General features: G+C 52.0%; 1 protein-coding gene across 1 annotated transcript; it reads right to left on the bottom strand.

Annotated features, from left to right (window-relative positions):
- Nucleotides 1-1,062: 1,062 nt before the first annotated feature.
- On the bottom strand, nt 1,063-23,834 carry LOC122199515 (solute carrier family 22 member 20). The gene is made up of 10 exons (XM_042904638.1): nt 23,460-23,834; nt 23,281-23,384; nt 21,673-21,827; nt 19,079-19,247; nt 18,447-18,570; nt 17,225-17,340; nt 10,454-10,668; nt 10,158-10,266; nt 9,760-9,963; nt 1,063-1,741 (listed from the first exon to the last, which is right to left on the bottom strand). The coding sequence occupies exons 1-10, from the start codon at nt 23,832-23,834 to the stop codon at nt 1,645-1,647; spliced, it is 1,668 nt and encodes a 555-aa protein (XP_042760572.1). The 3' UTR covers nt 1,063-1,644.
- Nucleotides 23,835-24,808: the final 974 nt, after the last annotated feature.

The raw sequence follows: 24,808 nt of genomic DNA, 5'->3' as shown, positions 1-24,808 counted from the left end.
TCAACACTAGTGAGGTCATCTGCTTGATAGACCCCCCTGTCCTTCCCCCAAAGGAAGGTGGCCTTGCCTGAAATAATTTTTGGACGCTTAACCGACTGAGCTGCCTGGGGGCCTTGGCCCGTTAAGCGTCCGACTTCAGCCCAGATCGTGATCTCACCATTCGTGGGTTCGATCCCTGCATTGGGCTCTGTGCTGACAGCTTAGAGCCTGGACCCTGCTTCAGATTCTGTGTCTCCCTCTCTTTCTCTGCCCCTCCCCTGCTCGTACTGTCTCTCAAAAATAAATAAATGTTAAAACAATTAAAAAAAAATATGACCTAACTCTGTCTTCAAGGAGCCACTAAGTAAGTACGGAATGGATCTATTACAACACAGTAGGGAGAATGTGAGGAGGGAATCATGGGAGCCCAGAGGCAGGCAGGGGAGGTCAGGGAGTGCTGCCTGGAGGAGATGACTCCCAAGGTGAATCTTAAAGTATGATCAGGCACAGAAACCTTCCACCTTTCAAATTTACTGAGCTGTTGAGGGCTGTGGGTTGAGAAGAACTCAAACAGGAAAACCCACGTAGAGGATCGTTGAATGAGAGGTTCACTCTATGGGAGGGACTGAGGAGTCGGTACCTCGAGGCTGATACCTTGGGACAGCTTTTTGGATTCTCATTCAAGCTCCCTCCCAAGGGCTAAGCTGCTGAAAGATGACCTTGGCAAAATGGCAGGTCGCAGTGGTTCCTGCCCACACTGTGATATTCTTACTTTTCCCCCCAGATTGTGCTCTTTCCTGGGCTTTAGGGGATGGGACACTGATCTCGTCGATTCCCTGGCCACTCCAGGAAGAAGGGATTAGACAAGGAAATTTGCCCAAGACTACGAAATGAGCCAGGACTTGAATCCCTGGTGTAAATCTAATCTGAATTCCAGTGAAGGTCAAGGTCAGGGAGGCAGGCACAAGGTCAGAGGGATGCCGTCCCACACCAGGGATTTGTCTCTCTGCAAGACTTGTGGAGAAGCAAACCACATCCCATTTCTGCAAGGTGGTGCTGCGAGGAATGCAGCTGAGGGCTAGAGGTCTCTCCGTCTCCCAAGTCTGGTTTCACCGCTTATTCACCAACTGCTTATTAAGCACGTAAAGCACGTACCACGTGCAAGTCCCACATTTGCTAGTTGAGAAGGTAAGTCACAGACACAGGGGAAGAGAGCTTTAATTGCATATGCGGCCAGAAAGAGGAAAGGCCCCGTGAGTGGAGCAGAATGGGTTCTCAAGAACAAGCCGGGTGGGGCTGTTCCAGGGACAACCAGGGGCAGAAATGTCAGCCACCCTAACGCTGCCCAGACGGTGTTTTGAGGTGGGATAAGAATGAACAGAGGTCTTAAGGGGGCGGATCCAAGGACGGAAGGGAAAACAGTTCCTCCTTTGGTGCCTGGGCATATTCTCTTGACTTTCTGCATGTTTGGGACGCCAGTTGGCTGCCGCTGGTCGGTTTTCTTCCAGTCGCCACAGCTCTGGTTTGTAGGCAGCTCTTTGGCACGGACTCGCCAGGCCACCACGGTCCTTGGCCAACCTCACCCCTGATCATTGTCAGGAAAAGCCCCAGCGGTGTCTAAACACCGAAGAAGGTGCGGCCAGCAAGCTCCAGGCTCTTGGCAGCTTAGATGGTTTCTTTGAGGGGAGAAGCTCCCAGCTGCTGGAGAGAAATTTCTTCCGTCTTCTCTTCTGCATCCTCCTTGCGAAGACCTTGTTGGACTCTGTTGAAATGAAAAGGCAAATGGAAAAATGAGACGGAGAGGCAGAAAAGAAGGGGTGAGAAGCAGACGGTGTGTGCGCAGCATTCATGAGTGTGTTTGTGCTACGTGCAAGGCATGCGTCGCTGCTGTCCCCAGGAAGGTGGGGGCCGCAGCAGCCCTCCCTCTAGTTCTCACGGGGCACCTCAGGGAAAGAGCGCAAGGTCAAAGAGTTTTCCAGTGAGGACGTGCCAAGGTCACCCAACTGGTGAATGGGGCACGAGGCTCAACGAACTTGCAGGTGCCGGGCTCGGCTCCCTGCGGACCAGGCGCTCCGACAGAGACCCTGGGGGAGTGGGCACTACCAAGGCCCTTCTCCCCCAACCCAGGCAGAGAGTCAGCCAGCCCTGGAGGCAGGGAGAAGAGTGAGGGGATGGGAGATGGCAGGGACGTCACCAGGAAAGCCTCCAAGTCCGAGAGCTGCCCCTTGGGGCTTTCTGCTTGACCGGCTGCGGTTTTGCCCTTTTCTCTTTTATCCGTGTTTCTTTGAAAGGATCTGTGTCTGGGGCGCCTGGGTGGCTCCGTCGGTTACGTGTCCGACTTTGGTTCAGGTCATGATCTCACGGCTGGTGAGTTCGAGCCCCGTGTCTGGCTCTGGGCCGACAGCTGGGAGCCTGGAGCCCACTCTGGATTCTCTGTCTCCCTCTCTCTCTGCCCCTCCCCTGCTCATGCTCTCTCTCTCTCTCTCAAAAGAAATAAACATGAAAAAAAATGTTTCATCAGTGTTTTTATTCTTACCTTGTAACTCTTCTATTTCTAATCTCTTAGTTCAATTGTTTAAGCCATTTTTGTGTGTGATTATTGCTTCGATAATCACAAACAAACACTTTTCTTCTCGCTTTGCTGTCCTCCATGTGTCTTTTCTGGACTTGAAGCCTTTCCTGACTCTGCCCCTTCGGTCCATCCAGCTTATCTGTCGTATCTGTTGTGTGCCTGCGGGGGCTGACGGACGGCCCTTATGTCCCGCCTGCCAGTTTCTCCCCAGTTCTGGCGATAGATTCCCCATCCCTTTCAAAGATAATTCCGAAAAACCCAGAGGCACACATTCTCCAGATCCAACTGCTACAATGGTTAGGCTTGCTCAATATCACTTTTAAAAGTCATCTTATGAGCAAGATGACCAGAGGCAGCCTGTTGTGTGACCCGAAGTCCATGGTCTTCTTTCTTTTTTTAATGTCTGAAATATAATATAGTCAGCGTTAAAAACATGCCGGGGTCAGCCATGCAACTGGTGTTCACCATGGAGGAGAGGGCGGCAGGAGGTCCCAGTTAACCAATGGCCTGGGCTTTGGCCTTGGTGGAGCGCCAGACCTCTTGCTGCAAGGCTGAGAGCCCATCCCCCACCCCTCCCCTCTCTAAGCTCCCAGTAGCAGTGGGAGAAGCTCCATGGAAGGTCACTGATTGGATCCTTGGTACTTTGTCCAGGCCCTGCTGCCTCTCATCTGGGTCTTTCCAAGATCATGGCAGGCTTTAAGGAGCGTCAGACCCTTCCCTAGCTTCTAGGCCCCCAGAGGGGCTACCCTGTGTCTGGGAAACGACTTAACTGAAGGCTTATAAATGCTTTCCTTGTGTGCCTCTCCCCCTTAATTACCAAAGAAAACCTGCTCAATATAGACAACTTGAAGATAATTTTTATGTTGAAAAAATTTGTTTAAGTTTTATTTATTTAAGTAGTCTCTGCACTCAACTTGGGGCTCAAACTCAGTCCCCCGAGACTGAGTCGCATGCTTTTCTGACTGAGCCAACCAGACACCTGGAGATAATTTCTAAATGTAAACCAGCTAGGAAAAAAAATTAAACGTCACTCATACTTTGAGGCAACCACTGTCACCATTTTAACCTCTTTCTTTCTCTCTTTTGAGCCCCTATTTTTTTGTTGTTGTTTTGTTTCTTTTTTGTTGTTTAGTTTTGTTTATTTAAGTCATCTCCACACCCAGCATGGGGCTCAAACTCATGACCTTGAGATCAAGAGTCACATGCTCTACCAACTGGGCCAGCCAGGCACCCCTCGAGTCTCTATTTCCGGACATAATTAAGAAACTATCGGGGCGCCTGGGTGGTGCAGTCGGTTAAGCGTCCGACTTCAGCCAGGTCACGATCTCGCGGTCCGTGAGTTCGAGCCCCGCGTCAGGCTCTGGGCTGATGGCTCGGAGCCTGGAGCCTGTTTCCGATTCTGTGTCTCCCTCTCTCTCTGCCCCTCCCCCGTTCATGCTCTGTCTCTCTCTGTCCCAAAAATAAATAAAAAACGTTGAAAAAAAAATTAAAAAAAAAAAAAAGAAACTATCATAATTATTTTAATATACTATTTAACCGTATATTGTAAATATTCCCATGCCCTTAAAAACTCTTCACCAACATAACTTTCAATTATTGTGCAATATATCATAATCTATTTAAATTGTTGGAGATCTGGAGAGTTGACATATTTTTCCTGATACCTCAAGCATGGTGATGAATAGCCTTGTAAATAAACATTTATGTCACATACAATGGCCACATTTCAGCTTATTTCCTTAGGGCAGAATCCTGGAAATGTCACTGCTGCTTAGAAGAATATGAAAAATTTTCCATCTCGTGAACAGCAATGCCAAAGAAACTTCCAGAAAAGTTGCAGAACTTTCCTCCTTCCTGTCCCTACATCTTAATTGACTACTACTATGTTTCCTTTTTTTTTTTTTTTTCCCTTATTGGGTATTTTAAAATGACCTCTCCCCTGTTTTAATTTGCATTTCTCTCATTATGACTGACCTCACTACCTCTCTTCTGTTTATTTTCGATCAGCATTTCCTTCTTTGTGAATGTGATAGTCTTACTTAAAAGGGTTTTTTGAACAGGGTTATTAGTCAACTGTTCCCTTGTTATGTCGCCCTAAAAATCTGGGGCATAAGTCCAACTGGGTCACAGAGGTTGACCCAACCCCACACCAGGCATTTAGGCCATTCTGAAGAAACACTATCTATCTAGTCTTGTGATTCATGAAGGATCTGGCAACTTAACATAGAAATAATTTATTTACAAATGGGTTTTCGTCAGCCTGTGAAGTGGAGGAAGTTCCCTTCCATCGTTACTCCGGGAACCAGCATTAGAAGGTATGTTACAGGGAATCCCTCTCAGCTTGCGGCCATCTTGGAGATGGGTAACTTGAACCTTGGACGAGCCATTTTCTTCTCTTAATCCTCGACACCCAAGGCCTGTGACCAGCACTCGTAATTAGTTGATGAGATTAGAAATTGAGGAAAACGAAATTGGCTGAGGAGTTCTTGAATTCTTATTGTCTCAAATATCAAAAACTCCACTCGACTGACTCATGAGAGAGGCTATCTCTTGTCTCTGGTTCCCCAGCATCACTATTTCCTACCAAACCAGAACAAGCTGAGTCGTTTCTGTCTCATATTTGATTGGAAGGGAATTGCCAAGAAGAGCTCCTTACAGGTTCCGGAAGAAGCCCATGGACCAGAACACTTGGGAACCTTGCAGGGACATACTGAATGTGGATCTAATTATAAGCCCCTCAGAGGTTCTAAAAATCTTAACTACAAGGAGTCCTACAGCTGACGGAACAGGTTATCATTGTCTATGAATCTTCTCGGGGGAGATATTGCCCCCAGGGGGCAACAAGTGGTTCTTGGTACAGGGGAGGGGACAAAAAATCTGAGATATTACAATGGCTTGTGGTCTTCCAAAGGGTCACGGTTCGTGAATAGATACACAGTATATCTGTGGCATTAAAATGTTATTGGGAGGGAGGGGGTGTGATTAGGGAAAAAAATGTGTATGCAAAAAGGTCTCTGCAGTGGGGGTGGGGGTGATAATGTAGAAAGGTCTAAATTCCTAAACCCAAGGCCCCATTTAGGCTGAGATTTACTAATGCAAAGGAGACAGAAGGGGTTTTTAAAAATCAGATCACATCAATCCCTTCCTCCAAGTCCTGCGGTCGTTTCTCTACTGATTTAAAAGCCTAAATTCTCAGTCATCTCTAGGGCTGCCCCTGCCCCTCTCCAGGCTGGCCTTTCAGGTTCATCACTCAGCTCCTCCCAGCTCTCTGGGACTTCAAGGGGCTTTCACTGGGTGTTCCCTTGTCCAGGAACACACGCCTGCCCTTCTCAGCCTGGCTCATTCCATCTCTCTCAAGTCTAGGGGCATCCCCAACCACTCAATTATTCTCTCTTTAAAAAAAATTTTTTTCTTTAACATTTATGTTATTTTTGAGACAGAGAGACAGAGTGTGAGTGGGGGAGGGGCAGAGAGAGGGGGAGACACAGAATCCGAAGCGGGCTCCAGGCTCTGAGCTGTCAGCACAGAGCCCGACTTGAACCCACAAACTGATCATGACCTGGGCCGAAATCGACACTTGACCAACTGAGCCACCACCCAGGCGCCCCTCGATTATTCTCTCTTAATTACATATTTATTTTTGTGTATTTGCTCTCTACGTGCCTCTCTTAACTCTGTAACCTCCAAGAGGTCACGGATCACATCTTTTCTGTTCACTCTACACCGACACTGAGCACTGTGTCTGGCACACAGTAGGAACTCAGTGAATAATAATTTAATACATAGATCAGATGTCAAAAAGCCTAAATTACACACCAGCTCAAATCTTCGACCTCCAGAACTCTCCAAATCTCCCTGTGTCCTGCACTCTTCTTGGCTCACTTACGGCAGGGCTCCATCTGGACGTGCCCTTGCTTGGTGCCTACTCGAAAGCAGGCTTTGTTGCCCCGGATCTGGCTGTTTCCTCCTTAATAAGTCACAGGCTTCAATTTTGTGTGCAAAAGTTTATGTGAAATGCAAATAGACTTTGAGTGCAGCTAGTCTGCCTTTTGGCATGGTTACACTCGCTCAAGGGGAAGCATAGATGCGAGGATATGAGGTTGGAGGTCTATTGAGGAGAACAACAACCTGTGCCATCGAGAATATATGGAAAACTTTTTTCCCTTCCCCTCCTGAACAATTCGGTCTTCAAGCCATTATGGGGGAAGGGAGTTCAATATGAGAAGGGAGAAACTGGCGGTGGGGCGTGTCAGATTGAGGTTGGAGGTAATGGTGTGAGCTCATCGTTTTCAGTATGATCTCTGGATATGGAAAAACAGATACACAGGTGTGTGATCTATATGTATATTCATATATTCGCCGCTTCTGTTCCCTGAGAGGGCTTGAGAGTAGAAAACCCCCAATAACGGTGAGCCCCTCTCACCTGGATCTTGGCTTCTAAATACGATTCTCTATTAAATGAACCAGGACGCTCAGAGAAATGGCCGCTCCAGGGACAGCCACAGGGAAGCGATGATCCTAGACTATCTGGTTGTGCCAGAAAAGAGGGACGTGCTTAAAGAATTTTAAGGGAACACAGAAGTCAAAAGGGTCCTACTGGTCAAATTTGGAACAAATTGAGCAATCAAAATAATCAGGGTATAGGGGCCCCTGGCTGGCTCAGTCGGTTAAGCATCTGACTTCGGCTCAGGTCATGATCTCGCGGTTCGTGGGTTCGAGCCCCACGTTGGGTTCTGTGCTGATAGCTCAGAGACTGGAGCCTGCTTCAGATCCTGTCTCCCTCTCTCTCTGTCCGTCCCCCACCTCAGCTTTGTCTCTCTCTCTCTCTCAAAAATAAATAAATGTTAAAAAAAAATAAAAAATTCCAGAGTCGGACACTTAACTGACTGAGCCACCCAGGCGCCCCGAGAACATCCTTGTTCTAAGGAAATACACACGCGAGGCTTTGGGAGAGATGTCTCAATGACTTTCTCTCCTGTGATTCGGACAAAAAGTTCCTTGTCTAGCAAAGCAACATTTGTTGAGCTTAAGAGAGCTCCCTGCCTTTTTGGAGCTCACTTAGTTTTCCACACTCCTGGCAGGACCAGCTAGGTCAGATCCAGTCAGCAAATTGTTGTGGGAAAAATGGCCTTGTTATCAACTTTTATAAAAATTAAAATTATTTTTAGTAGATGGCCTCCATCATTTTTTAGTTGTTGGTTCATATCCATAACAACCTACGGTAGTTTTAGAATAAATGTTCCTGGCAGGATCAAAGGAAGCGGTGTTACCCCAGCTAGAATTTCATTTGGTATTGGTGGGATTTCTCTATAGCCAGGGAAAGCAAAATGTGATCTTAAACATGGCCGGGATCAGAACCATCGCAGTAACATCAGGGGAGGGCACTTCTCCGGCTGCATTTTCATGTACTTGGGTCCCTCAGGCAACATCTCAGAACACCTGCAAACAGGCTCTGGCTTGGGTTCCTGACGAATATTTACCCAGCATCTGGGGAGTCTGGACCTATATCTGTAGTGTGGGTGGGAATTAAACAGAGAGCATGGGGAGGAACGTTCCAGACAGAGAGAACAGCCTCGGTGGCGTCAGGGGCCAGATCCTGGGAGCTTGTAAGAGGTCAGATTTTTTTTTTTTTTAAGATTTCAGATTTTTTAAAAATGTTTTTATTATTTATTTTTGAGAGCGAGAGAGCTCCAGTGGGAGAGGGGCAGAGAGAGGGGGGGACAGAGGATCCAAAGTGGGCTCCGTGCTAACAGCAGCCAGACTGATATGGGGCTTGAACCCACAAAGCATGAGATCATGACCTGAGCCAAAGTCGGACCCTCAACCAACCGGGCCACCCAGGTACCCTGAGATTTCAGATTTTACCTTTAATGTAAAAAGGTGCCAGTGAAGGGTTCCAAGGAGGAATGGTGTGTTTCTTTACATGGCAAGCCTTTTGCACTAGTTGCTATATAAAGAATAAAGTGGAGGGGCACCTGGGTGGCTCAGTTGGTTAAGCGTCTGACTCTTGATTTCGGCTCAGGTCATGATCTCATGGTTTCGTAGATTTGAGCCCCTCATGGGGCCCTGCACGGACAGCACAGAGCCTGCTTGGGATTCTCTCTCTCTCTCTCTCTCTCTCTCTCTCTCTCTCTCCCTCTCTCTGTACCTTGCTCATGCTGTCTCTGTCTCTCTCAAAATAAGCTTAAAAAAAAAAAGAATAAAGTGGAAGGGACAGGGGAGGCTATGAGGCTTGTATAGTTATCTAGACCAGGAGGGGGATGGTCACAGGGGTGACAGAGATGGACAGGTTCTAAAGACATTTTGGAGGCAGAATTGGCAGGACTTGCCAAAGCATATGTCCTTGTCCTTGATCTATGTGAGTCCAGCCCTAGGCCATGGCTCAGGTTAGATGTAGGATGCTCATGGGGGATTATTTTTATGTTTTTTTTTTAATGTTTATTTATTTTTGAGAATGAGAGACACAGAGTGGGGGCGGGAGAAGGTCAGAGAGAGACGGAGACACAGAATCCGAAGCAGCCTCCAGGCTCTGAGCTGTCAGCACAGAGCCTGATGTGGGGCTCAAACTCACGGACCGCGAGATCATGACCTGAGCCGAAGTCGGAGGCTTAACCGACTGAGCCACCCAGGTGCCCCCACCCTGGCACTTTTAGAAACATCGCCAAAGACATTGTCACCTTACTCGGTGACCTCTCTAAGGAGATCATTAGAGACATTTCACCTGGTGCCAACTGTTGAGAAAAGTTTCACTTTCCCCAGAGAACTGGTATCACTTTTTCTGACAGTAGGACAAAAGTCATTAACGGGCTCTCCCTTTCTGTTGCCAGGAATCTCTGAGCCAAATTTGAAGGCCACCACGGCAGCCACACGGGCCTGTCTTTGCGTCAGGATGTGATACCTCCCCTCCCCACAAACTGCCATTCCTGCTTCTCTGCCCCGCTTTGCTTCAGCTCACGTTCCTGCTTTGCCTGGTCCACGGTTTATTCTGGGCTCTGTTTTGACACTGGTTGCCGGCTCTGTCCTTGTTGAACGCTAAGCCGAGATCCCAGACACAAGCGTAGGCGTGGCCTACGCGAGTCTCCCAGTACGGCCCCACTGGCCATGACATTGTAGCAGCCGCAGGAGGACACTCGTTGCCCCGGGTTGTGTCACGGGGGACCTGGGCCTGTCTGGCCACCCCCACCCCACCGTGCCCAGAGGCTCCTCACCTCCTCTCCATGGCCTCGATGGTCTCCACCAGGGGCGCGTTGCGGGTCTCAGCCAGGAAGCAGACAGCCAGGCCGGCCAGGATCGAGGTGGCCCCGAAGCCCAAGGGCGGCAGGACGGTGCTGAACTCCCCAAGCGTGGTGACCAGGGGTGCAGTCAGACCCCCAAAGCGGGCACTGACCGAAGCAAAGCCCATCCCCATCTGCCTAGAAAGTGTGGACCGGTCAGTGGCCATGGCCCAGACCTCCCAGAGGGCTGGGAGTGCCAGGGCCTGGGTGCCAGGGGGCAGAGCAGAGAGGAGAGGGGGTCCTGCTTCAGCAAGCCCAGCAGGTGTCGACCTGGAGCTCCCGGGCCTTCCAGGTCGGGGCAGGCGCTGCTCGGCTTCTCCCCATGCACCCACCTGATCTCTGTGGGGTACAGCTCGCCCGTGAACAGGTACACACAGATGAAGGAACTGGCCAGGCAGCCTTTGCCGAGTGCCGCCTGGGCCATGCGCAAGGCCTGCATGTCTGTAGAGGGGGGAGGCAGAGCAGAGGGTCGGGGGTGCTCGGAGCCCCAGAAGGGATCAGGGAGGCAGAGGGGGTAGTGGAGGGAGCAGGGCGCTCAGGAGGGGCTGGGGCATGGAGAGGAGGCAGAGGGTGAGGCTTGGAGCCTGGAAAGGGGGGAGGGAGGCCGGGAAGGTGAGGGATGGCTCACCTTCTGGCACAAACATGTTCGCGATCACCATGAACCCCGCCAGGAGGAGGAAGGAAGCCACTGTGGCCCGGCGGCCCACGTAAATCATGGTGGTGGTGGCTACCAGCATGGCCGGGATGTCTATGACCCCAAACAGGACCTGGACCAGGTATATGCTGAGTCCAAACTTCTGCAGGTCTATGGCCAGCCCATAGTAAGCCAGGGAGTTGGAGAACCTGGAAGAAGCAGCAGAATGGTCCTGCTCCAGCCCGGGGTTCACTGTTCTGGACCCGGGGGGACAGCACACGGGATGAAAGACACAGGACTCCTCTCTCGGGGGAATATCACCCAACTTCCCGTTCCCCGCCACCAAATCCAAGTCTCTGACTTGAGTCTTAGAGCCCTGGTCCCTCCCCCCGCTTGCCTGCCCAGCCACCTGCTCCCCCAAGCCCGTGGGTTCTGGAATGTGAGTGTTCTCCCCTGTCCCCTCCACCTCCAGCCCTCAGTGGCTGATCTGAGCTTCACGTCTAAGAGCTGGAGGGAGAAAACGAGAGCCTTCCAACAAGGCAAAGACTCCACGGGACCCCCACCGCGTCTCCCAGCGTTTACCGAGAAATCGGCACCTGAAGATGGGCTGCTTCTGGCAAGGGGGTTTACGGCCAATCTGACAGCAAAGGGGGGTAGAGTTCCCACACCCGGTGGGGGGGTGGGGGGGGGGGTCTCCGCGGAAATTTACGACATCCCTGAGGCAGTGTCTCAAAGAGACATTTGTACATACACGTGCATAGCCGCGTTATTCACAACAGCCGAAAGGCAGAAGCAACCCAACTGTCCATCGAGAGATGAGTTGAGACACAGTGTGTGGTGTATGAGGCCAATTACTCAGCCTTAAAAAGGCAGAAATTCTGGCACGCCCTGGGTGGCTGCTTCGGTGAAGCGTCTGACTCTTGCTTTTGGCTCAGGTCATGACCCCAGGGTCGTGGGATCGCGCCCCGCATCAGGCTCTTCACTGAACATGGAGCCTGCTTCAGATTCTCTCCCTTTCTCTCTCTCTTTCTCTCTCATCTCCCCCCCCCCCCCCCACTGTGCCTCTCTCCCCCACTTGTGCACTCTCTCTCTCACAAAAAATAAAAAGGGAGTAAATTCTGACAGGTGCTCCGACATGGATGAAGCTTGAGGTGAAATTAACCAGTCACAAAAAGATAAATACTGTACGTTTCCGCTTCCCCGAGGTCCCCAAAGCAGACAAAAGTAGAGACAGCCTGAAGTAGAGACGGAAAGGAGAACGGCGGTTGCCAGGGGCCGGGTGGAGGGAGAATGAGCGCTTGTTTAATGGGTTAAAACAGAGTTTCAGTGTTGCAAGGTGAGGAGGGTTCTGGAACACAGCAATGCTGAACTGCACACCCACAAACGGCCAAGATGCTAAATTTTGTTACGTGTATTTTACCACACTTACGAAAAGCGAAACAAAACGAGGTCCAGAGGAAGGGGGCTTGGGGTTGACGACCCTCATGAAGCCCTGTGGGTCGGCCTGGTTTTGCTGCCGGCGGACCACATGCTGACCACATGGCCTCAGGAGCGTATGGGGAGGGGAGGTGGGAAAACAGAATCCGGCGGTGGGCTCTCCCCAAGCGGGCCTGGCATCTGCCCCCTTCCCCCGACGGAGAAATGCCTACCATCCCTCCCACCCACCCCAGCCACAGGAGTCAGGGGAGATGGAGAAAAAGCAAAGACGCTTCTGGAAAAGTGACACGGTAATTCTTGTTGGGCAGGTCTGAGGGAGTCCACGGGAAATCCGGGTCTGATTTCTCCTCCCAGGTGGAGCTGAGAGGCAAGGCCGCCAACATACTATTTTGAACACTCTGGAAAGCAAACAAACCCAGGATAAAACACCCTGTGGCTCTTAATACTGAGGGGAAGGCAGCGTGATGTAGGCTTTGTTTGCTATGCTTTATGATTTATTTATTTGTTTATTTATTTTTTTTAACGTTTATTCATTTTTGAGAGACAGAACAGAGCGTGAGCGGGGGAGGGACAGAGAGAGAGGGAGACAGAATCCAAAGCAGGCTCTGGGCTCTGAGCTGTCAGCACAGAGCCCGAAGCGGGGCTCGAACTCACTGACCACGAGATCATGACCTGAGCCGAAGTCGGACACTTAACCGACTGGGTCACCCAGGCGTCCCTGTTGGCTTTAGCGTAGATACTTTGACCTTGGGAAGACCAATTCTGCCTCATCAATCTCCTTACCTGCCTGGACATCAGGGGCATTGCTCGGACCCCCTCTCGATGTCCTTCTGTCCCCACCCCGTCCTCCGCCGACCCTTCCCTTCTGGTGGGCTCCTCTTGCCTTGGCTTCCCGGACGCTGAGCCCTCATGCTCTCCTTCCCCCTCTGTCTGGTATTTCTCTGTCTTCTTCCCCCTTCCTCGTTCTCTCCGGTGTACATGTTCCTGCCTTTCTTGCTTCACACCATGGAAATAAATGTGCCACCACGTCTGGGCACACGGCCGTGAACAAGATGGACGCGGCCTGCCCTCCCGGGACTTCCGGTCTGGTGGGGAGACAGGCATTCTGGGAAGGAAACCGCGCTCCTCTCCCCATCGTGGAAACAACTTTGTCACGTTATCCAAACACAACACAATTATCCTTCGTGTTTCCCTGCCTTGCCGTCTCCTGAGCGAACACTGGGGCTCCCTTCCTAGTAAGGCCTCCAGAGCCCCTGGCCTCCTTTCTGGCATGGTTTTGGCAGGAATGTGGGGCAACCTGGACCCCAAGGACAGCAGGGAAGGGCTCAGATGAGGACAAAGACTCTCCTGGAAAAAGCCCTGGACTCTCACTTTCCACCCCTCTCCTCATCTCCCCTCCTCTGCCCAGGGGTCTGCTGCAAGGCCATACCCCTCCCCCATGGCATTTCGGAAAGGCTCTCGTATTTCAGGGAGGGGTCATGGATGGAGCCTGGCTGTCTAGCAGCTTTTTTTTTTTTTTTTTAAGTTTATTTATTTGGAGAGAGAGAGCGGGGGAGGGGCAGAGAGAGAGAGAGAATCCCAAGCAGGCTCTGCGCTGTCAGTGCAGAGCCCGATGCGGGGCGCGAACTCACACACTGTGAGATCACGATCTGAACTGAAATCAAGAGTCGGACACATAACCGGCTGAGTCGCCCAGGAGCCCCGATCTAGCAGCTCAGTATCTCTGTCCCCCTCCAACCAAAACAGTTTGCTCTTTATCATGTGCCCTATTTTCATCTTGGGGTAAGAATGACTTTCCAAGGGTGGGGAAGACAAAGGTCTCATCCCTGCTCCCTTATGTGAAACCAGTCTAGAGTCCGACAACCCCAAATGATATTTTTCTCCTCGTGGCCCCTGCAACCACCACATCCTGTGTCATCAAAGATGGTGAACCTAGAAAACTCTTGACTGGGTCATGTGAGGCTATGACGTCAACAGGAAGAGGAGGGGCCCAAAACAAAGACAAAATTCTTACTTGCCTCCTAGTCATCTTATCACTTAAGAAATGATGAGGGGTTTAGGGGTTCTGTGGGAGGAGCTGGGGGCAGAAACCAATTTATACACTTTCTCTTATCTCGTATCACGTAAGGTAACAGTCACAGTCTCCTGGGATTAGGACAGGGATCGATACTACTCATCAGTTAACTATATACAGAGAGAACATATGATTAAATAAATATAAATATATATTTATATTCTGGGTAGAGTTTTTGTCGGATGTTGGTTGTTTTTTACATTTTGGAAAAAGTTTATATTCACAGAAACTTTGAAAAGTTAGATTAGACGCCTTTGGGGGGGGTCGTTATTCAGCCCCCCACAAGTAGTATATTCATACATTGGAATGTTACACAAGGAATATAACTAAGTTATATCCTGCAACCTGGAGGTGCCTCACAAACATGATCTTGAACAAGAGAAACTAGTTGCAAAAGAGTACACGCTGGGGGCGTCTGGGTGGCTCAGTCGGTTACGCATCTGACTTTGGCTCAGGTCATGATCTCACAGTTTGTGAGTTTGAGCCCCGCGTCGGGCTCTGTGCTGACAGCTCGGAGCCTGGAGCCTGCTTCGGATTCTGTGTCTCCCTCTCTCTCTCTCTGCCCCCTCCCCCTCTCATGCTCTCTCTCTCTCTCTCGAAAGTAAATAAAACACCTTAAATTTTTTTTTTAAATTCTAATCTTCACAAGCAACTTATGTGGTAGGTACTTTTATGACATCAATGTTACATATGGGGAAACTGAGGCACAGAGAGGCTAAGTAACTCGCCCGAGATCACACAGACAGTAAGTGGCAAGAGTTGAGATTCTAATCCAAGCGATCGGGTTCCAAGTCCCGCCTCTTTTGTTTTTGTTTTATTTATTTATTTATTTTTTAAATTTAAAAAAAATTTTTTTAACGTTTATTTATTTTTGAGACAGAGAGAGACAGAGCATGAATGGGGGAGGGGCAGAGAGAGAGGGAGACACAGAACCGGAAGCAGGCTCCAGGCTCCGGGCCATCAGCCCAGAGCCCGACGCGGGGCTCGAACTCACGGACCGTGAGATCGTGACCTGAGCTGAAGTCGGACGCTCAACCGACTGAGCCACCCAGGCGCCCCTTGTTTTATTTTTTTCATCGAAGTACAGTTGAGTCCTGCCTCTTAACCAACACACTGTGCTGCCTGTATGTTTCTGAGCTGTTTGAAAAGAAAATATTTTTCTCAATGAGTACGCCGTACGATTTATCTAGGAAAAAAGCCAGCGAAGAAAGAGAAATGCAAGTTAACAGAAAGCATTTACAACAGAAGTTTGTGAAAGTCTACCAGTTCCTCCCCACCCGCTGAAAACCATCTGGGCGGCCCAGTCGCTAGCTGTCCAAGTTCCTCCCTTTTAACAGAAATGGGCCTTAGCTTATTCTTCCCAGAGGGATCCAAGAGGGGACTTTCAACCCTGGAACTTTTTGGTTTCTTTGTTTTTTTGGTTTTTTAAGTAGGCTTCACACCCAGAGTGGAGCCCCACGTGGGACTTGAACTCACGACCCTGAGATCAAGACCTGAGATCAAGAGCTGGACGCTTAACGACTGAGCCACCCAGGCACGCCCACCCTGGAATTTTTAATTTATGATGTTTCTTCCCAGTGGGAAGAAGACAGGAAAGTTGGAAGCTCACAGGCCAGGGGAAAGCCTGGGTCAGCTGGGTGACCGCAGTAGGGCGTCCCTTCCCTGACTTGGGTTCCGAGGAGTTCTCTGGCTGCCCAGAGCCAGAACTGCCCCACGGGCAACACTGTTGGGGCAGAAGCCCTCTCAAGGTCCAGAGTGGTGGACCATTCCACATTTCCACTGCACAGCAGATACAGTTCCAGACTTAAATCAGAGAACAGAATCTACCTGAGCACTTAAACCCCAGCCAGGTGTGGGGTTATATGTCCAAAAGTTTTGTTCTCTCTCTCATTCTCTCTTTTTTTTTTTAAACACTTATTTAGTTTTGGGAGAGCGCAAGCAGGGAAGGGGCAGAGAGAGGGGGACGGAGGATCCAAAGCGGGCTCTGTGCCGACAGGCTGACGGCAGCGAGCCTGATGCGGGGCTCGAACTCGTGAACCGCGAGATCGTGACCTGAGCTGAAGTCAGACGCTCGGCCGACTGAACCACCCAGGCGCCCCCAAACGTTTAGTGTTTAAAAGGACCTTAGGGGTAGGTATCTAAGTAGAAAATTGCGGCACCAGGAGGCTGGCTGGCTTGTTCAAGGTCACCCAGGGAGTCTGTCTTCTATCACTGCCTGGCTGGTTCCCACTAAATCCGAGGGCTGGGTCTGCTCCAGAGAACAGGTCATTCATAGCCTGTGTTCCCTACTTCACAAATATCCCTATTTCACACTTACTATTATTCTGTCAAGTGAAATGACAATGGTCCCCTCCCATTTTTTAAATCAGCTCCTTATCTGAGGATTTGCCAGCTTCCAGTCTGTGCCAAGGGGAACGGATCGCTTTTGTATTTTTACCCATTAAAAGAAACTTTTTTTTAATGTTAATTCATTTTTGAGAGAGAGAGAGAGAGAGAGACAAAGCATGAGCAGGGGAGGGGAAGAGAGAAAGGGAGACACAGAGTCTGAGGCTGGCTCCAGGCTCTGAGCCGGCAGCACAGAGCCCAATGCGGGGCTTGAACTCGTCAACCGCGAGATCATAACCTGAGCCAAAGTCAGACGCTTAACCGACTGAGCCACCCAGGCGTCCCTGTATTTTTATCCCTTTTACATCTTCAGGCCCATCTACACAGCTGCTGTGAATTTCTTCCTGCTCACGTGGCAAACTCCACAGCCATTTTGTAAAATCCCCCTAAATGCCATTTCCTGCATGAAGCACTCAGCATCCCCAGCCAAGAGAACTGCCATAAGGACACTTGTCATACCTCATAGACATTACCGTTTCCCTGTCTGTCCCCTTCTGGACCCCCAAGTGTTTTTCTAGAGTGGGACACTTCCCAGAATCTCCTGGAGAGCCCCAAGGGCATATCAGGATGGGACAAGGTGCATTTGGGAAAAGCTGTGTGGGTGATTTCAACAGGTGGCCCTCCACCAAGGTGAGACCCACTGCCCAGATTTGGGGTCCCTAGGTCAGCCCAGATGTCTCATCTATGACCACATATCAGCGCCCAGCAGAGGGTCAGAGGACCCTAGAGAAAGAGTATGAAACAAGATTGAATTCACAAGGCTCACCTGCCTGTTACGTTAAGAGTATTTAAGAACAGACTTTGGAAGTGGGGATGAAAGGCATGTCCCGGCCTCAGGTCAAAGACTTGGGCTTGAGCACATCACCTACCAGACCACCATGAGACAGCACGTGATCTTTCGGATGGCCGGGGTTCGGAAGAGGTCCAAGACTGAGTTGGAAGGGCAGACGCTTGCTATTTCACTCTGGATGTAGGAGGTCACCACCTGGGCAAGGAAAGGTTGATCACCAGAAGGGAAGGATCTGGGATCCTATCTTCCTGCCAGGAGTCCCTTCATCTGTGGAGAGGAAGGTCAAGGTTGAGTTCTCTGGCAAGATGGCTGTTTCTAGTCTCCTCTCTGTCCTGAGACCAACGGCCCTCGACAGATTGTGTCCCGAGCTTTAGAATGAAGCAGAGGCTCTCATGCGAGTTCCAAGACTCCTGAGCTGCCTGCTGCTTAGGCTGAAATAGCCACCCGTGGTTCAAGAGAGACCCTCATGCCTCACTTCTGGTAGAGGATCTGAGATTGGCTTGGCCAGTGGTCAGGGGTAGGGGTTTCACGTGGTTCTGCCACTCCCCACCGTGTGTTCTTAGGCAAATGACGTGATGCATTCAAACTTCAGTTTCCTTATCTGCTACAGTGACAATTAAATGAGATTATGGGGGCACCTGGGTGGCTCAGTTGGTTGAGTGTCGGACTCTTGATCAGGTCACGGTCAAAGGAGGGTGGATCAAGCCTGCTTAAGATTCTCTCTCTCTCCCTCTGCCTCTTTCCCCCACTCGTGTGCTCTCTCTCTCTCTCTCTCAGATTAAATAAATAAATAAATAAATAAATAAATAAATAAAACTATGTACCTTAGCATGGTGCCTAACACGGGGCTCGATAAATGGTACTTAATTTATAATAACTGGTGACTGTCTTATAAATGGTAATTATCTTATGAGGGTATTTATAATACATGGTACTTTTATTATTGATTCTTTGATAATTTCACCTTATGATTTCTATGTTAATGTTTTCATTTTATTTTGTTATTGTATTTAAGTCTCAGCGAGGCGTCGATGGGAATGCGGTCCCCCCCCCGCCCCTCCATGGCATAGATGGATGGCCTGATCAACAAAGCAGTTAAATTATTTATCTCAGATCACACAGCCGTTCGATGGCGAACGTTTTGGCCAGACCGGAACTCATCCTACTCTGCTTATTCCGCCGCCTCTCCACCTGGATGGTGGACGAGTCCTGGGAAGCTACTAAATCCTGGTACATCTTGAGGCCGGCCACCAGCAAGATTAGAAATGGTTCCTACTCTTCCTTGCACCCTTGCTGCCCACCTCTTTGGTCAGCCTTTCCCCTTCCTCCATTCTCCCATTCATAACAGCCACCTTCCGAAGGTTCTCCACAGCTAGCTGGGACTTGCCATGGAGCAGGAGCCATCGGGATGACTCTGGCAGCCACCTGTGACCGGAAGAAGGACGAAGAATGGCAGCGTTGAGCGGAACCCACTCTCCAGACCCAAGTACACCTTCGTTCCCCTTCCTTCGGACCCTGAAAGGTGACCTCTCCCGCTGCCTGCTGAATCCGGAAGACTGGGACATGCCAGCTTGCCTTTTTCAGCGCGCACCAGACAGGGAATCCCTGAAGGGCATCTAGTAACTTCCACACATCCAGTTTTGAATCTGGTTGTGACGCTGGTGTGTAGCTTAAATGAGGCACGGGCCCTCCCTGGGCTGTGCCTCGGTTCCCCACTGGTTGTGAGTTGCAAAGGAACTGATGAGGCAAAACCGCTGTAATATTCTGGAGCCCCACGCTAGTGTAAGGGATTTTATTGGAGCTTCCCGATAAGCCACGGGCCGTACCTGTGAGCCCATGGCCTCCACAGGCATCGACCCTCTTTCGTGGGTCACTGCATACCCCAAACTTGTCATCCGCCCCACGCCCCACGCCCCTCTCTGTCAGGACATACCAAGAATAGAGGAAGAAGATGAGGAAAGGAACAGAGACAGCAAACTGTAGCCACCGCCAGGGGCGGATCACGTATGCCACTCCGGCCAGGATGAGCTGACCCAAGGTAAAGGAGTATCCCAGCAAGACCCCCGCCACGGTCCGGCCCCAGGTGGGCATCCACTCCACGACTGCAGAGAAAAGCAGGACAGGATCAGTGGGACTCATAGCCCACGGGGTTGTCTCACTCACCTGTGCCCTTTATAGGCACTCTGTGGACACCTGAAATTTTCCCCGAGATCTGCTGAGACACAGGGAGCATCAAAGAATCAGACATAACCAATAAAACCACAAGGATGTTAGGAAAAATCACGGCAGATTTTTTTTTTTTCAATCCTAGAGTCAGGAAAAGCTTTTCTAAGAAAGTCATAAAACCCAGAAGCAACCAAAGGGAAGATCAACAAAACTTGAGTCCATAAACACAGGAACGTCTGAATATAAACAAACACAAACAAACACCATGAGCCAGGTCACAAGGTCAGCAAACACAAGCAAAGGAACAAAAAATTTGCAACTCAAATTACAGATAGAGGGTGAATTTCCCTAACATTGGACCGGTTCCTACAAATCAATAGGAAACGGAAGAAAAGGCAAAACAAACGAACAAAAAACAGGCAAAAGATGTAGATGGTTGGTAGGAAAGGAAATAGAATGGCTCTTAATTACATGATTGTTTTGTAAACAGCAAAACTTGGGAACAACCTACAAGCCCATCTATGGGGGACTGGTTGAATCATGCACGCTCGTCAGAGGCAACCACAACAGATTAACGAGGACACGTCTTCCCCATGAGCAGCCAGCTCCTGTGTCCATCGTGTGTCCAGGCCATCAGCAAATCCTGTTGCTTCCATGGGCAGAATCTAGCAGAGCCCCTCCTGCTTCCTCCTGCTACCCCCTGGCCCAAGCCCGTCCGCAGCCTGCTGACCGGCACGGGAGCCCCGGAACTGGCCCCCACGGGGATCCTGGCAAATGCTAAGTCAGATCCTCTCCGCAGCTCGGGATCCTCGAGTGGCTCCCGTCTTGCTCAGAGTCAAAGCCAAAGTCTTGTAAATGGCCACAGGGCCTAAGCGTCTGCCCCCCAACTCCCTGACCTCATCCATCACCACTCCCCTGCCCCCTCCCCACCCCGTGCTCTGCTCCAGCCACAAGGACCCCGTCCTCTGGAGCCCACTAGAAACACACACCCCTCGGGGTCTTTGCCTGGAATGTCCTTCCCCCCAGATAGCGGCAGATGCCCTCCCTCCCTCCCGCGAGCTTTCCTCAGTGACCCCTCTCAGTGAGGACTTTCCCTGGCCACTGCCCCCTCCCTCTGCCCCCCACCCCAAGCTTATTTCCTTTGCGGGCTTTAATTTTCTCCTGTAGCACTTATCACTTTCCAACATACTATATAATCTACTTATTTGTGTTACTATCTTTCTTCCTGCACAAGAGCACGGGCTCCACAGGAGCAGAGATCTGCCTTGTTCGTTGCTCTGTCTCTGGTGCTTAGAGGAGCATCAGGTACACGGTGGTGCATGAATGTGTGTGGGGAGGGGTGTGTGTATATGGGTGCATGTGTATGTAGGGGTGTGTGTGTGTCATAGAGGCGATTCTAGCATGAGATGGGCCATGCATGTCCATTCCTGCCTTCAGATCCCACGGGCTGTGGCTTGACACCCCATCCCGAAGGCTGAGGCAAATGGGCTGGGATTTGCTGGGATCCTGAGTGAGCTCGTGCAACCTTCGATGTCCTGATTCAGGGAGGGGGGCTGTCAGGTGCGCCGGCCTGGCACCTCCCGGTTCTCCAGCCCCAAGATCTCCCCCACCCCTGAAACGAAAGATCCATTCCGTCTTTGGCAGCCGTCTGGATCCCTCAGACCCTCCCTGAGCCTGTCCCGGGAGCAAACTAAGTCATCAGCAAACGCAGGTGGCTAGCCTGCATGCACCGTGGGTTTCCTGCTGCCTGACAGTGCGCCGGGCCAGAGCCACCGGGAGCTGCCTGAAACCAGCCTGGAGTGAGGACGGACCCTGTTACTTCGGCCTGGGGCGGGGGGGTGGTGGACGTTCCCACTTGGCTTCCAGGGCACAAGGTCTCCACCATGGCGCTGTGGAGTCACCACCTTTGCGGCCTGGGTGAATCCTGCCCCTTTTGGAGCCACATAAGCCCCGCAGCCTTGGGGGCCACTGTATCTCACCTCCCTTCTGGGTCCCCGCCCTGAGCCCACAACGAGTCTGGCATACAGTAGGCGCTTACTAAGTGGTTATCCTTGACTTATTCACACAGGAAATAATTCAACCCTCTCAGCATACAGGTGGGCAAATCGAAACCCAGGGTCCACAGCTCACTGCTGACAGGGTCATGGTTGAGAGCCCAGGTCACCCAAGAACCCCGGGCTGGGTTCTGAGTGGAAGTTCTGAGTGGAGGTTCTGAGTGGAGGTTCTGAACCCCGGTTCTGAGTGGAGGTTACTGGGTGAGACTCCCAACACAACACAACAGGAAAGATTGCACTAATAGGGCGGCCATCCCCCCTTCCACGAGCCCCCCTCCCCGCCAGGCCCCTCCTCGGCCGGACTCACCCAGGGAGAGGGAGTTGAGGATGATGCCGGAGAAGGTCATGCCCATCAGGAACCGGAAGACACAGTAGGCACCGAAGGAACCGAAGTATGCGGTGGCGGCCCCCGAAACTGCCAGCTGCAGGTAGGACCAGACCAGGGGGCCCTTGCGGCCCAGCCTGAGCCAGGCGCCGGGCACGAGGTTAGGGTCGGAGGTGGCAGCAGCAGGGAGGGCAAGAGGAAGTGCCCCCAAGGCCCCTCCCTCATAACAGAATATCCGCTGGGCCCCAGGCCCTGGAGGCAGAGGTTGGTCAGGGAGGGAGAAGCGTGGTGTGGAAGAAAACTGAAGACGCAGGGATGTATTTCCTCTTTGGCCCCTTCACTCGAGGAGTATCTCTGGCCCCCCCCCCCCCACCTCCTAATCTTCAGGCTTAGGGAAAGGCAGGGATTCTGCCAAGGTCCAGAGGCAGGTGCAGCAGGTGGGGAGAGAGTCCCCTGTGCGAACTTCTGGCTGGCTGGAGGCCTCACCCCGGAACTCACAGGCCACTGGGAGCAGGATCCCCGGGTCAACTCTTCATGGAAACTGGTCATGTTGGGAAGGCCAGGGTGGGTTGGGGCCTTGTCACACCACAAAGGGGTCAAAGGTCAGGGTTCAGGGTAGCAGGGTTATCCCAGTCTGGTTCTGACACTGCCCCGTTTTTTCAGTGAGGGTCCAGGGCCAGAGTTTTCTAGCTGGGCTGGGAGGGCCGCAGGCTATCAAGGGGGCGGGCAACATTTCTTCTCCACACACCCCATGATACACTCACTCATTCAGTCATTCATTCTTTTTGTGGGGGAGGGGGAGAGAGAGAGGGCGGGGGGGGGGGGGGGTTGGGGCAGAGCAAGAGGAAGACACAGACTCCCGAAGCAGGCTCCAGGCTCCGAGCCGTCAGCACAGAGCCCGACGCGGGGCTTGAACCCACAGACTGCGAGATCATGACCCGAGCTGAAGTCGGACGCTTAACCGACTGAGCCACCAACGCGCCCCGGGGAGGGGTCTCTCTAATGGAATACGCAGAGGCCTCGAAGTGAAGAAGAAGCCGGTCACAGAAGCATGCGTGGGGTGGGCCAGCATTTGTATAATGAAGGTGGGACAGAGCAGGTGCCCACGTGTCCATGTTGGCTTGGACTGCATAAAGTCATAAACCATCGCCGGTAGGATGCACAGAAACCAGGCTGCCCTCTAGAAATTACTGGACGGCAGGGCAGGAGTGGGAAAGGGACAGGTCCCTGCATGCTCTCTCCTACCTTCTGGAATTTTGAACCGTGTGAATGTGTTATGTATACACAAACAAGCCTCAATAAAGGAACGTTAGGGGCGCCTGGGTGGCTCAGTCGGTTAAGCATCCGACTTCAGCTCTAGGTCAAGGTCTCACAATTCGTGGCTTCAAGCCCCACGTCGGGCTCCGTGCTGACAGCTCGGAGCCTGGAGCCTGCTTCAGACTCTGTGTCTCTCTCTGCCCCTCCTCCACTCGTGCCCGGCCTCTCACTCAAAACTAAATAAACATTAAGAACTATTTTTTAAAAATACAGAAAGAAGAAAAATTAACGAAGAGGCTCAGGTGGCTGGGACCCACCTCCCTAAAGGCTCACCTGTCCGCGAGGCCACCAAACACGATGGCGCCCACCAGCACGCCGGCCATGTAGATGGACTGAGCGAGGTCGCGGAGGGGGCGGGCCTCACACACCAGATCCCACTGCAGGGGAGAGAGGGACGCTCCAGCCTCGGCCTCGGGCAGCAGCCCCCCACCCCGCCCCCGGCCCCCGCTGACCTCCATCACGATAGTGGACGGGAAAACGCTGCGGTCATAGACCCAGCCGTCCCTGCAGCCCTCCGTGGCCGCCCCGCGGACAGACGTGTTGGGGCTCAGGAGGGCCCACTGAGGCTCCTTGAAGCGCCGGCATGGCTCGGGGTCCCCCCGGCGGTCCAGGGGTACGACGGCCCTGAGCCAGGCCCCCGAGTCGTTGGTGGCGGCCGCAGTGTGGTTGGCGGGGCCCTGGCAATGGTGGCGAGGCACGGCAGCCGTGAAGTTCTGCAGGAAGTTGTGACAGGCCAGCAGGCTGCAGGGCAGCAGCAGCAGGCCCGTGTAGATGACCTGGAAGCGACCCACTCCGCCTAGGCGGTCCAGCAGGTCTGTGAAGGCCATGGCCGCGGGCCTGGCCTACGGCCCAGCCTGCCGGGGCCTTATGTAAAGGACGGGGCCCTGGGAGGTGGAGGAACAGGCCCGGGGTCAGGACCGCAGATGCCCCGTGTCTGGCAGGTCGGAGGGATCCAATTACACCTCACAGGAGGCCTCGAGTGTCCCCAGGTCTGCAGGCCCCCGCCCCCCGGCCCTTTGTCCTCATTTCTCTTAATCTCACTTCCCAGTTCGAAGACCAGGGGTCCCAGGGCGCCACCTCACAGCGCACTGCCCACCGCTCAGGTCTGCAGGCCCAGCCACCGGACCCCTGCCTTCGCCAGGAGGACCCCAGCAGTAAATGGGGCACCATCACCACGCTCCCCTTTATTCTGGAGGCCTTTGTGAGGCATCCTCAAGAACCCGATTCCAGCCTCGGCACATGGGATCCAGTCCCTGTCCCCCAACCCTCAAGAAGTCAGGGGCTGGCTGCACAGGAGAGCCTGAGGTGGGGGGCCGGGGGAGAAGTCCTTTAAAAATGCTCATACAGGGCAGAGGCGCCTGCGTGGCTCAGTCGGTTAAGTGTCCAACTTCGGCTCAGGTCATGATCTCGTGGTTGGTGAGTTCGAGCCCCGCATCGGATTGAGCATCGAAGCACAGAGCCCGCTTCAGATCCTTTGTCCCCACCTCTCTCTGCCCCTCCCCAGCTCATGCTCTCTCTCTCTCTCTCTTTCTCAAAAATAAATAAAAATTGAAAAAAGAAAAAAAGCATTGAAAATGCTCAAACAAGGCAGCCAAGGGGAAGCCCTGATCTCCCTGCCTCCGCCCCAGGCACTCAGCCCCAGCGTGGGGGTTCGTGAGGGGTTAGGGCCTCCAGATCATCCAGACCCTTAGCATCCCAACCGTCTCATCAGACAAAACCCAATACAGAGAACTAAGAGGGCGGGGCCCAGTGCACCTGCCCTCCCAGCCCTCGACCTGGCCCTCTCCCAAACCAGCCCGGG

The sequence above is a fragment of the Panthera leo genome, chromosome D1 (assembly GCF_018350215.1).
Source record: "Panthera leo isolate Ple1 chromosome D1, P.leo_Ple1_pat1.1, whole genome shotgun sequence".
Classification (NCBI taxonomy): Eukaryota; Metazoa; Chordata; class Mammalia; order Carnivora; family Felidae; genus Panthera; species Panthera leo.
Note: the sequence above shows the minus strand (reverse complement) of the source record. Positions and strands in the feature narration are given on the sequence as shown.

Coding starts and splice junctions, on each gene's coding strand:
- LOC122199515 (XM_042904638.1), bottom strand. CDS start 23,834: ATGGCCTTCACAGACCTGCTGGACCGCCTAGGCGGAGTGGGTCGCTTC. Junction 10,267..10,453: donor GAACATGTTTGTGCCAGAAG/GTGAGCCATCCC, acceptor CCCCCTCTACAG/ACATGCAGGCCTTGCGCATG. Junction 1,742..9,759: donor ATCGAGGCCATGGAGAGGAG/GTGAGGAGCCTC, acceptor TCATTTCAACAG/AGTCCAACAAGGTCTTCGCA.